Source organism: Podarcis melisellensis, assembly GCF_964234715.1.
Source record: "Podarcis melisellensis genome assembly, chromosome: 1".
Lineage (NCBI taxonomy): Eukaryota > Metazoa > Chordata > Lepidosauria > Squamata > Lacertidae > Podarcis > Podarcis melisellensis.
In genome coordinates this window covers 22,613,687-22,627,461 of record NC_138528.1, presented here as the reverse complement: position 1 = coordinate 22,627,461, position 13,775 = coordinate 22,613,687, and the positions used below count along the sequence as shown (strand labels likewise).

The window sequence follows — 13,775 nt, the reverse complement described above, 5'->3', positions numbered from 1 at the left end:
TTTTTTAAAATGCTGGGGGTGGGAAGAAAAGCCCTTGTCCGCCCCCCCCAGCCTTCAGAAGAGGTCGGGGGACAGACTGTCCCCGGACCTGGTCTGAAGGCGGTTTCCATAGGAACGCATTGATTGATTTTCAATGCATTCCTATGGGAAACCGTGCTTCGCAAGACGAAAAACTCGCAAGACGAAAGAACTTGCGGAACGAATTAATTTCGTCTTGCGAGGCACCACTGTAAATATAATAACAATAACAGCAGCAGCAACAACAACAACAAAAAGTAGGTGAAATAGCCATAAGACCTAACAATCAAGCACTGCTAGCTATCCTGTCCACTAGGACAAAACTTTAAAAGTGACAAGGTTCAACTATAGTAGTTTGTTAAGTACATATCTCACCACTGATAAATGTTAACAATCACCCACTGCACTCTATGTAAATGCACATTATGTGTGTTTGAAACAAAGTCTAGGTTGCAAGCTCTGTATTAACAGACACAGCAATTGTACCGTAAGTGATTCCCAGTTTATCCTCATGATTTTTAACTATTTATTTTTGGTTAACAAAGGGTGGTGTTAAATTAATGAACATAAGTTGATTTCAACAGGTCTACCAAGTAAAACTTAGCTGAATACCACCCATACATCTTGGATTTAACATTCGATGATCAATTGATGAAAAGGTGTTTACAACATTCACTTTTTCCAAGCAAAGAACTTCCCCACTCCCCTGCCATGAACAGGTAGCAATTTATGTTGTGAACTGCCCTGCGATCTAGGGGTATAGGGCAGTTAGTTAGTTAGTTAAATAAATAAATAAATAAGGCTTCATATACCTCTAGCCCATTCCCAAGGCTAGATGTATATCAATATTTTAAAAATGTACCTATGAAAAGCATACTTAAAATTTATTACTACTCAGAAGCTTAACTCAGATCATCAAAAGCCAGCTCCCAAATAGTATAGGATTAGGAGTGTTTCATGTGCACCATGTAGTTATGATAAAAAATATGATTATCAGTTAATTGGGTTGGATTCAGAGTTTCCCTTCTGTGTAGGCTCCCATGACTGAGAGTGAATGGAGATTCTCTATTTAAGAAAGTAGGAGGCAATTCCCTTTCCAGGCCCATGTCACCACCTATGCTCTTCTGAAGGGTCCTCAACGCTCTGGAACAGTTTTCAGGGAGGCTGCAGGGTGAAAAAGCAACCAGCAGTAATCACGTCTTCCACTACCTAAAGCAGGAGCATCCTACGAACGGTGCTCGCTTCTACTCTTCTTTTTCTGTTCGCAAAAGTTAAAACATTTCTTCCAAACATCTCTACTTCTGTAGGACAGCTATACTTAGCATCTTAATGTTTTCACAATAAAAGCTGCCTTCTATACTTACCTTTGCATACTTCCGCTTGAAATGAGCACACAAAATTTGTACTATTTCAAATGCAGTCTTACTGACTCACGAGTTGTACAATGCATAAGCATTAATGTTCCTGTTAATATAGTCAAAATTGTCCAAATCTGGCCCCTTTGCACCACAGTATCACATACTGATATTTAAAGTTATATTAGCAACTCTTTAAAGATTTTAGTTTGTTATGCACTATAGCCGTAGCATTTTAACTCTTCTTCTTTCTAATGCACAAAACTTTACATCAGGCCTTAAACTGCATTTTATTACCTGAAATATTCCTCCTATTCTTTGAAATATTTGCTAATTTCAGTAAATATGATTAGCTCATTATCTCCAACTTTACCCAAGCTAATAATAAAAAAGCAACAGAACCACAGAATCACCGAGTTTTCACACAAGAGCAAATTTACCATATGGTAGTGCCTTGTAATCCAGTATTAAAAGACTCTAATGTTCATGGGTTACAGCTTTTAATTCCTAAATATTCACATGTGGCATCCATTCATTTTACCCATTAGGTGTACTCTCCCCGTCCCCCAATTACAGTGCCCTTTGCAAACCCAAAAAACTCAAAACCTAAAGTATTCAAAGCATACACAATGCTTCCCCCCCCAACCTCAACCCCCACAACAGATCAGTAACTGACTAGCTTAGCACTGACCAACAAAGCAGTACAGTATGATGTAATTTCTGATGTGTAATTTGGGTTTTCCTGGCATATCAAGAACACCTGACTTTCACTACATACTACAGCAGTTTTGGCGCTATGAAACGGTAGCTATTAAAAGTTACAATTCATTTTAAAACAGAAATTGTTTCCCTTCAGCTTCTTGGGCCTCTGCAGTTCTCAACATCCCCTGAAACCATATAATTAACAAACACCAAGGCTCTGCAAAAAACAAAAAATGTTTGGATTCATTTTGGTTTGTGGGCATGCAATGTTTTGTTTCATTCCTACTTTTTAGGGTTCCTTTATTTTGTAAACAAAAATTTACTTTACTGTATTACCCATTGGGAAAAATCACAATGCATTTGTATCTTAATATATTCAAACAGAACTGAATCAAATTTGCAGGGATGGGAGCCCCTTCTAAGAGGATGGATTCTGTCACTTTTCAGACAACTAGGTCATAGCAGGTTTGTGCTAGTTTCTGTTTCCTTCCACTGGCCTTTTAGTGCTAAGTATTTGCATGATATTCACAGGGAATGCAGAGGTGCAATTTGATAAATTACCGGCAAAATTTTACATCACTATGTTCAAGAGTTTAGAAGTTACTCAAAATTCATTAAAAATCCAGTGTTTGAGTTTTTAATTAAACCAATTAACAGGAGCCAAACTGTAAGACCCAGTATCCCAGACTGCATCTTCCAGTTACAGGAAATGCCCCAGGTTTGCCAGCAGGCTCCAAACAAGGAAATCTAGATAGAAACAACATTCAATCTGCACAACATCCAAGATTAAAGAAAATAATCCCTGACTTACCTGTAACATACCAACTATTTCTACTTTATTAAAAAAGATGAATGAATGAAGAGTTGATAACATGTTTTCCTCAAACACCGAAGGAGTAGGTAGAACCATATCTTGAATATACTGTACTCTGTACGTCTGATGTATTTTTTGTTTCAATTCTGGATCAGATATTGGAATAACTTCTTTAAATTTTGCAGTTTTTGTCAGAAATTCCCTGTGTTTCCGTGACTGTGATAAAGAAGGATCATATTCTAGGCATCCAATTACATCCATTATACATTCTTCAGAAAACATTACTTCAAAAAGTGCAGTTCTATTCAAAAGGAAGATTCCCTTAATAATTTCATACAAATGGTGTAGTCCTTCAATGTTTTCCAAGTCCTCACACACATGAAAAATTTCTAAGAGCTTTTTAATGTAGCCCTCATTTTCCAGCGCTAGAGCAAGTTTTTCTCGCCGCAATGGAGAAGGTAGTGAAGATGCCACAAGTTCTGCAATTTCCTCTAGTCGACTTAATTCACAAGATGGCAACTCTAGACCTGGGGATGACATATCATCAAAGCGTTCCTCTTCAGATTCATCCACCAGATCCTGAGTAATGTCCACTGAAGGGTCTTTCCCTTGAACCTATTAAAGTGAGAGAAAACCAAAGGGGACCTCTTCAGCTTTCACAGCCAGATGCCTACAGCTATATAGAGATGCAGACAATCCAAGCACTATTACCATAAATTTATCTTAAACAATATCGCAGAGAAAAGGGAACTGTACCCAATCCAGTGGAAATGGGTAAAACCAAATATTAAACCTTGAATATCAGGTATTGGAAAAAAATATACAAGAACCAACCAGGTGGGTGAAAGTTCTAGTTTCGGAAAAGTCCATACCATGGCAGCTAAGCATTACAATGCAAGCAGCACCAGGTTTGTCTTCAGATATTGTTATCTTAGACTAAAAACTAAAGTGAGCTTTTTTGCTTCACAATACTAAGTTCAGCCTCTAACCAACACTATAGAATTAGCCTGAATATTTTAGAAGACTGTTCCTACCTAGCTAATGCTTGCCTACTATTATTTGGTTTTTCTATTTGAATGTATTAGCATCAATTTTTATAAACCACCCAAGAATCTCTCTTGATGAAGGGCAGCACATTAAAATAAAATGCAAACAGTACCGCCCTGGGCAACTGCCACCTAGTTATCCACACTCTGGTCAGGGCTATTGTTACGAATTAAACTGGGCCATCTTGCCAATCCTGCCCTCCATACTTATGTACAAATACTCTTGCTACTCCAAATTCTACAAATTAACTGTATGGATAGAATTCAACTCAAGCTCCTTTGGGAGGAAGGGTAGGAGAGAAATTTAACAAATAAAAACAATGAAATGCTCTTGTGCTTGCAAAAGGACTTTTGATCAGCAGATGTCTCTGCTAATGGAAATGATAGTTTTCAGTTTTCCCCTTTTTCCACACAGCCTTTCAGAGCACCTTCCATGCTGTTTTGGAGGGTCCCCCAACTCTCTGGAGATTACTTTTGGGGGCTGCAGAGGGAAAGGGGAACAGGCAAAAATCTCCTCTTCTATTAATGGTATTATCCACTTGATGAAAAACCCATCTGTTAAGTGCAAAGGCACCAATTTAATTCTACTTTTGCTATTGCTATCTTACTACCTTCCTAGTGGCAAGGTTTACAGTAATTTTTGATTTCCCAGTGTTCTACAGCAGTGAAATATTTTCGTTTTCATAGTTGCTGACAATCAGGAGTTGTAGGTATTTGGCCCTCTTGTTTAGTTAGCCCATTTGTTAGTTTGAATGGAAGTCTGAATATGCACTACACACATTTCAGGTTTTAAATAATCTGGATGCTTCTGAAGGAAATATTCACTTAATATTGCATAAGGAACAAATATTTAAATATTTGAGAGAGAAAACTTACCTGACATATTTTTTCCCATATTTCATCACATCCAGCTTTTTCTTGAAAGCTAAGTGCCAGATCATAGTTCTCTGCTTCAGACCACACAATCAGCGTGTCCTTTAAAAGTTAAGAGTTGTGTTTAGTTAAGCTATATTTAACACTACAGAACATATTCTAAAGATAATAATAATAAATAATAATTTTTATTTATTTATATCCTGCCCTCCCCAGCCAAGGCCGGGCTCAGAGCGGCTTACAAGCAATAATAAAAACAAGATGAATGATTACAACTTTAAAACAAAAATAAAATACAACATTAAAATAATGGAACATTAAAATATTAAAATGTAGCCTCATTGCAGGAGGAGAAGGAAAAGAAAAGAAAAAAAGAGAGGGAGGGAATCAAATTGGCTCCAAGCCAAAGGCCAGGCGGAACAACTCTGTCTTACAGGCCCTGCGGAAAGAAATCAGATCCTGCAGGGCCCTGGTCTCATGAGGCAGAGCATTCCACCAGGCCGGAGCCAGAGTTGAAAAGGCCCTGGCTCTGGTTGAAGCCAATCTAACTTCTTTAGGGCCTGGGACCACTAGGGTGTTGTTATTTATGGACCTTGAGGCTCTCCGTGGGGCATACATTACTATATAATAATAATAAATAATAAAATAATAGATGAATTATTTGATCCAATAACGTTTGAGATAAAAAAGCAAAGTGTTTCACTTGCATATTACTCTTAATACAACAAAAAACACAAACTAAAAATTCCCATATTGGATTGTCAATGGATACCAAGCCAGTGCAAAGAAAGTCACATGCAACGGCACGCTGGAGATGTTTTGCCACTGAGCAAACTATGGCTGCTGGATCTAAAACATCATGTATATTTTGGCAAGTAGATGAATTTTATAGGGCAACATTGTGTTATGTCATGCTTTGCATGAAATTATGGTTGTCACATCTGCTACATTCTCATTTTGATTAAAAGCCAGCTTTCATAAATAATATTTCTTATTCACTTTTTATCACCAATAACCATACTCCCATCTGTATTGTATTTTAGACTCTCTTCATAAAACAATTCATCCATCTGATAATTTTAGCAGCCTTTATGCATCCTTTTAACAATTTCCCAAGGGTTTTGAACTGCATGCACACATTTCAAATATACACAACATCAACTTTGGTAATGGCATTATTTGTTGTTTAATTTTCCACTCTTTTCCTATTATCTCCATTTGCTTTTTTCCCTACAGCATTCATTTATTCATATGATATTTCCTGTTTTTTAATCAGTCACCAACCCATAAGATCACTGCTATGTTCTTAATGAACTTTTCACAAGGCCCTTCGCTGCACATTTCTTGAAAATCCACAAAATCTTTATATTTACAGGACAGCCTTACATTGTCTACTAGCTGAGACTGCAATTGAAATCCTACTAGCCTGGCAACAAGCCCCACTGATTTCTATGGGACTTACTTCTGAGTATACATTATTCTGACTGCAGCCTTACTTGGGTAATCTGACTGAGAAGCATACAGTTCCTTGGATGCTACTTAAAAGACAGTGTTACATTGGTGATCTACTAGTAATTTGGTATGGATGGTCCTGCAATAGGTGTTCCCTAAGAACCCATTGCTGAATCACAATTTATCCAAGCAATTGGTTACTATTTGGTTTGTCAATCAGTCCAAAAATCTCCTGACAACTTTTTGGGTGCAGCTTTTTTATTGTGTTAGCTGATCTGTTAAGTTTAATGTGAAGTTCACTAGACTTCACTATATTCATTACACTCAAGAGTACCTAACTCACAAGACTATTGTACAGAGGAATGATATAAGGAATTCTGGAAAACTGCCATACATCAAAAGGTTCTATGGTAACTGAACTGTTAGATTAAGCTGGAGACACAAACAATTACCATGTTACTATTACATTGTTGCTAGTGAAGCATCAACAGATAACTTCTGGGTCACAGCAGCAGTTCATAACCCAAGCCACCACAGCCTGAAAGCACCTTGAAATTGGCAGACCCAACTGTCATATTTCCACCAAACATTTCCTACGCTGGGAAAGATAGCTGACTAAATTGTTACCTGTTGCTTCTGGTAAGCAGTATTAGGATTGATTTTGGACTCCAGAAGAAGAGAACCTAAAAAGAAGGGGGAAAGTGTTTTATTTCCTCCCCTAGAAATAAAGCAGCATTTATATGATCTATACAAAGCAAACTGAAGATAATCATTCACCAGTTATACACAACTATTCCTGTGAAGAAATGGTTACTGATTCTGCAAACAGTTCTCTAAAGCAACCTTTGCCATCCTGGTGTCCTGCAGATCTTGTGAACTACAACTCCTATCAATGCACACATCCCAAAAAATGAGAAGGACACCAGTTGGTGAAGGCCGTTCTAATGATTATCAAGCAATGAAATCCTGTAATATATAATTTTAATTAAAAGCGGTTAGTTAGTGTTATATTGATTTTTCTAAGACTCAACTGTGCAAAGCAAACTTTCCTAGGTTAATATCAAAACACACTTCCTCTCCCTCAAAGAAGGTTTCAAGGTATTAAAACATTCTGGAAAGGAAACAGGCATAAACCATACAAATCATGTCTTCTGTAAAACCTTTCAAGATGGGTAATAGAAAGGTTGCTATACTATGAAAGAGTGGTAGCCAACTAGCCACAGAAATAAAGCAAGGCTAGCTATTGCAACCTTCCTAAAAGGTCCTGCATATATTACACTCCACTTTTGTACTGGACTTTAGGGCTGGTAAGTATTTCTATTTTCTATAGGGTGAACAATTTCAAATTTCTAGGTGCCATTATCAAGCTTCCAGAATTTTTGTGATGAAATACAGATTCGGCCCTCCCCCAGCCCAGCTGAAGACACTGATTTAGATTTGTTCTGGTCTAGTTAGACAATGCAAACACAGAAATCCAAAAATCCAAATCAGTTTGCATGCAATGTGAAGCCAATCCATGGCTTAGTACAAACACTTTGCATCTGCACTTATGTGAGCTAAGTCATAGTTTGGGTTAGTGTATCATCAGCACACAGGCTTAGGATTTCTCTCACTCCAGAGAAACCAGAAGCTGTAACCAAGTTTTGGTTTACATGTCAAACCATGGCTTTGCTCATAGCAGTGCAGCAGTGGCACCAGGACCAGGGGAAGAGCAAAGCAGTTGTGATTTATTCATCAGAAACCTGCATGTTCATGCATTGCAAAAAGCCATAGTTTGGCTTTGTATTATATATGAACCACATCAATAGCAGTAGGAGAAACAAACTGTTGCATTAAGGTTCTGTATTACCTGTAAGTACAGATCTATAACTAGTCATGGCAATGGGTTAAAAGTAACGAATTCAAGCATTCAGCAACTAGGAAGAAGTAGTGTATGGCTGAAGCCAAAGGAAACCTACTTCAGAGGACACATCTGAAGGGTAGAAAAAGTTTACAGTTCAAATACTGAGTTATTACTGCCGGGGGCGGGGGCAGAGAAGCAGTACCATTAAAATGTAAAAGCAGCTGATGATTCAACACTTCTTAAATGCCTGAAATAGTCTTTCTTTCTTTTTAAAGAAAGATACAGTGCCTAGTTTTTGTTCCCTGCATAGACCAAGTCTCTTGTTTATCATCCCAGGAGAGTGCAGAGAATATTCTCCTAGAGTTAACTGACTGAACAAATGGAACAGGTACCTGAAAGTTACCTTTTAAACTCATCTCTTCCACAAATTTCAGTTAGTAGGAGTCTGCTTTTCAGTTACTAAGTTAATGGTTAAATGATTAACACTATTACCAAATATATTGTGCTTAGTTGTGGTTGTTGCCTTAGTTCACTGAGATAACAGGTGTTCAATAAAATTGATTTAAGGGCATGGAAAGATTTCACCAGGGAATAATATGGACTAATGTTAAAAACATGTTTGTCCTCTTCTTTTAACATAAGAAACAGGGTGGGTTGGAAAACAGACAGGATATATGTTATTTGCCCAACCGTGTATAACTGCCCCTAAATCTACCTCATATACTGTACAGTAGTTTAAGAGATTAGAGAGATATTTGCAATATTCACAGGTTACAATCCTATACCCACTTACATGGGAGTAAGCCCCAATGAACTCAGTAAACTTCTGTGTAGACATGCACAGATTTGCACAGGAAAATGACTATATAGTAAGTGGGAAAAGTGTCACAGTAAGTGAGTCCTTGTCAATGTGGGGTATAAATAAATATATAATAATAATAAAGGAAGGAAAAATGCAATAAAAAATAGGCTTTCCTTTCATTCCAGTTTTATCATGCAGCCATTCCAGTTTTATCATGCTGCAGAGGAGAAATGAGATATTTCTGGCTTCCCAGAGAATCAAGTTGCCCACATATGTTGGCCATTTTTGCTTAGAAGAAAGCCTTATCTGGGGTGTACATTTTAAACTCCCTTGACAATATATCATTCAAGTCAATGTCAAAGCATATATACAAATATATATGCTATTGGCCTGATCTAGTATGGCTAGTACTATACTCCACTTACCCCTTCTCCACATTGCCTTATCTTGGCTCTCATCACTTCGCTAGCACTGGGGTAGAGCATGGTGAAATTCCATGCTGCTGAAATCTGCTTGACTATTTCAGCCATGTGGCTTAGGCCATTTGCATGGTTTTCCCCCAAATACTCCTAATGGAAGTAGATCCTGTGATGCAGTGTATATACCTGGTATATGGGTGGGTGAGTGGGGAGCTTTGTTAATACCACACGATTCGTATCCCAAGTACCAGAACCATCCCGTTGCCTTTGTCACCAATTTGCCTGTCTTCAATTTGGAGAGACTACAACACTATGGTATACTTACTGCTTTTTACTCCCTAGAGATGCAGATACTAGGTCCTTTCTATCACTTTCTACCAGGTCCTATGTCTATAACTTTCTTATTCAAAGAATAAGTGTGGTGCACAGCAAGAGACATAAAAATATTAATATGGCAACAGAAAATATAAAGCAAAGCTGAACAAGAAATTCTAGAAATAATTACAAAGCAATAGATTGGGAGTGAGAAAGCTCTCTACTTAATCTCCAAGGTGCCTATTCCAGAATGCTGTGTAGGGGCAAAAATTGTGACATACCCCACCAAACTCAGCCCATCAGCCGTATATTGCTGCCTGCTAGTGGCATGGTAAGTTTCCTGTTTCTGCTGCTTGTCTAGGACAACAAAACAGCTCATCATCTGAGATGCAACTGGACTAGGTTCAGCTTGCAGATCACGAAGCATGACTTGTGTACAATCAGTAAAACTTCCACAATATCCATATAAATGTTTACATTTCATTGACATTATTTTACACACTGCCCCTACTATCTGCATGCTCACTATCTGAAAATTCATGTCCCCATGAAAATAATTACCCCCAACCTTGCTATACACTCCACAGATTCACTTATCTGATTGCTGATTGGCTACAGCCATTTCAGGAAGAAACCATTGGGGTGGGGGTGGGGAGCAAACAAATCCCACATTAGAATTTCCATAGGAAATTATAGACTAGTTATGTGAATGCTTGCCTAATCATGCCTAATCAATGATTTCACAGAATGCATTGTGTTTGGTAAGCGGGACCTACGTGTATTTTAAAGTCTGAAAAGTTTAAAAGTAATATTAAGAAATAAAATAATTGCATTTTACTTCATTTCTAAAGTTTGGAAAATGGACTTCCAGACTAAGATAATTTGAGGCACACTTTTGATAAATCAACTAAGAATATTAAGTTCTAATCAGTCACAAAGATTCCCTGAGTTAACACGCAAACTTAATGTAACTAATAGTATGAGTCTACGGGTAGAATTCAACATTGTGCTAGTACAATTGTTCCGTAAGTACAAGCACTTGCCCCAGAGCAGGTTTTTTTTTGGGGGGGGCTTGGCGGGGTGTGTGTGTGTGCAGTCCCACTGCACTAGTGGGAGTCCTTGAACTAACCAGGTAAGTTGAATCCAGCACTATCAATGGGGTTGAATTAACAGTAAATATGGAAAGGATAATGCTGCAAGACTGAAATATTATGCACAAACTTATCAGCAAGTCTCACTGCTCTCTTGAAAATCGGTTCCATTTATTTGTTAGGGGTTTCCCCCCAGCTAGTCTACTTTCATTTTTACTTAGTTTCAAAAGACAAAGATGATGTTTTTCGGCACCAACCTAAAAGGGCCACTATCAAGCTAAAAACAAAACAAAAATAGGAAGGGAAAAAATGTGGTTAAAGATGAAATAGAATTTAAGACCGCTTGTATATACTGCAGCACACACTGGATTCACTCAACTTCCAAATTGCTATTAAGTGTTCCCCAACTGATTTGTACTTCTTTTGTTGGCCTAAAACCTGAAGGAAAAAACATTTTATTTACTTTGAGCAGATACACAAGGCAGATCCTGAAGCTTAATTTATCATAAAGAAATTATTCATATGCTTTCACAAAGAATCTCACCACAGCAATCATGTTAAAAAAAGTAAGTGTGTTTTTCAACTTATAATTTTGACAATCTATAGTTCATGGGTTTGACAAACATGAACTATGGATTCTCTCTAGAATGTAAGGAGATAATGGGTTCTTATGGAAAGCAGGAATTAGAAGCCAGTATCTTTCCACACACTTGCTGAGATAACAAGGATTATAGGACAGCATATACATTCATTAAAATTAATGCAATTTTTGTAATTATCTTCCATCCTAAGATTTTAGGAGCAAAATACGCCAATCAGTACTTAATTTTTATCTAGGCACAGTGGCCAAAGTCTATTGTTCCAAATATTCTACAGCAGAATATTGCAACAATTGTACTTAACAACAGCACATTGTTGGGAATAATCTGTCATGATAGCCAACATATGTTGATTAATACTTACCTGGTTTCAGACTCTCATACACATCACCCAACACTTGAAATTCAATTCCAAGATATGATTACCACCTCCCACCTTACTAAGATGAACACAGGGATTAATACTTTTGGTGTGCACATGTTCACACATTCAGCCAAACTTACCATCGCTCTCTGCCCTGACTAGCAGGGACATGCCCTTCAGCCTTTCCACATAGCCAGAGGACACATGTCCAGTGCCTCGGTCGTCCCACTGTCTATCTTCATTCAGTGTATAAACCTTCACCCTTCTCCGGGTATCAGTCATCCTGCCTCTTGTCACACCACAGGGGACTACAATAGTTGACTGAGCTGATGGGGGGGGGCTTTGCCCCCCTCAGTGAAGGGGAGCAGGAAAGAGAATGAAAAGTCTCAGACGGTGTCCCACAACAGTCCTCTTTGTGGCAACTGCTAGAGTAGCTGCATCACCCCCAAAAGGGGGCCAAAGCAAAAGTGGGGGGGGGGAGGAAAGGAGGGAAGGGAAGCAAGTCTTAGGGGGACACAGAACTTCTTCAGTGAAGCAGCAGCACTGCCTTGCAGGATGCGAGATAACAGGAAGTAACAATGGCAGAGTTGAGAGGGGGAAACAGAAGGACGAGGAGGGTCTTAAAAGAAGGGTGTGAAAAGGGTCCCCAATAACACAGGTGACTAAAAAGAAATTAACCGGGTGTGCCAATAAGGCAGGCTGGCATGAAGAAGTGGAGGAGCGGGGCGCAGATCGGAGGCGTAAGTGACAGAGCAGCGGGGAGGAGAAAGAAAGCGGGTGGATCAGTGGTGACAGGAAAGGTAAGCGGGGGGATCAGCTAGTCGCAACCGACAGGTCCCCCCCCAAAATAAAAAAAACAAACCGAAAAGTGTCACGGGAGCGGCGGGAAGGGAAACCCGTAAGGGCAGATCGAGGAGACGTATTTAGGGGGGAGCGGAAGGCGAAGCGGGGGGGAAACAACGGGCAGAGCGGACCGGTTCGTCCTCTGCCCGGCTCTATTGTGCGCGGAGCTCCCAGGCCCGAGGCCCCTTCTTTCGGCCAGACTAGGGGACCGAGACGGAGCCGCCCCTTCTTCGCAGAGGAGGCCGCGGCCTAAGCCGGCGGCGGCGAGGGGGACGGTGCTGCTACTGCTGCTGCCTCGCTGCCTGCCTCTCTGGGCGTGGGCGGGGAGAGGAAGCGGGGCCAGGCGGGCCGGGGGCGCGCAGGCGGCCTCACGGCCCGGTCTCCCCCATCAGCTCCCCTCACGAGCAGCGGCGACTCAACTCCCAGCCCGACTCCTCCGCCGCCATGTTCTTCCTGCTCCCGCTCCCGCCGCTGGTGCCGAGTCCCGGGCTCGAGCCTCGTCGCCCGCGGCGCTCCTCTTGCTCCTTCCCACGCAGCGGGCCGAGGCGCGGGGCCCTTCCGTGGGCGGGCTGGGTGGCTGAGGCGCTGGCCGTTCGTGTCCTTCTGTCTCAAGGCTCAGTCACGGCGCGGCCGCCATCTTGGTTTCACCTCTTCGCTGCGCGCGCGGGGTCTCCGAGCGAAAGGCAGCACGGGCCGGCCGCGAACATTTAAAGGGCCAGCAGCCTGGCAGAGGCTCCGCTCGGGATGGTGGCTCAACCTGAAGGCGCGCTTCTCTGCACTTTGCACTCCCCTTCCTCCGAGGAGAAGCGCAGGAAACTCTCCCGGAGGGAAAAACAACACATAGGAAAAGCCGCGTCTGAAGCAGCCTGTAGAGAAGCGAGTTCCGTGAAGGGGCCTGATTCACACGTGACATTCAGGAGGGCGAACTTAGCCCGGGGCCGTGAGCGCCATGTAGCGTGCACCGAAATTTGTGGGGTGCCTGGTCCCTTCATGGGGATTTTTGTGGGTGCTCGGGCACCCAGGGCCCCAGCGAGTTGGCAGCTCTGGTGACATTCATGGTATAACAAGGAGTTTGTCGTGCCAAAGAAGACCTGTGTAGGCGAGGGGGAAAGCACAGCTGGGTCTCTCTGCCACCTGCACGTGTTCTGGGGATCCATTGCCAGTTCCAGCGATAACTCCCCCCCCCCCCAAGAGAGCCTGTGGCAGGCGTGCGCGCATCTCCGTACAGATGCGCTCTCG

The 13,775-nt window shown here is 40.9% G+C and overlaps 1 protein-coding gene across 1 annotated transcript in view; it reads right to left on the bottom strand.

The window, feature by feature from the left end:
* PPP4R3A (protein phosphatase 4 regulatory subunit 3A) overlaps nt 1-12,773 on the bottom strand; it is a 39,003-nt gene extending 26,230 nt beyond the window's left edge. Inside the window, exons 1-4 of the mRNA XM_081910489.1 lie at nt 11,834-12,773; nt 6,888-6,943; nt 4,812-4,910; nt 2,887-3,504 (exon numbers count right to left, since the gene is read on the bottom strand). Of these exons, the coding sequence (XP_081766615.1) occupies nt 2,887-3,504; nt 4,812-4,910; nt 6,888-6,943; nt 11,834-11,975 (915 nt within the window). The 5' untranslated portion in view covers nt 11,976-12,773. The remainder of the gene's footprint in view (nt 1-2,886; nt 3,505-4,811; nt 4,911-6,887; nt 6,944-11,833) is intronic.
* Nucleotides 12,774-13,775: the final 1,002 nt, after the last annotated feature.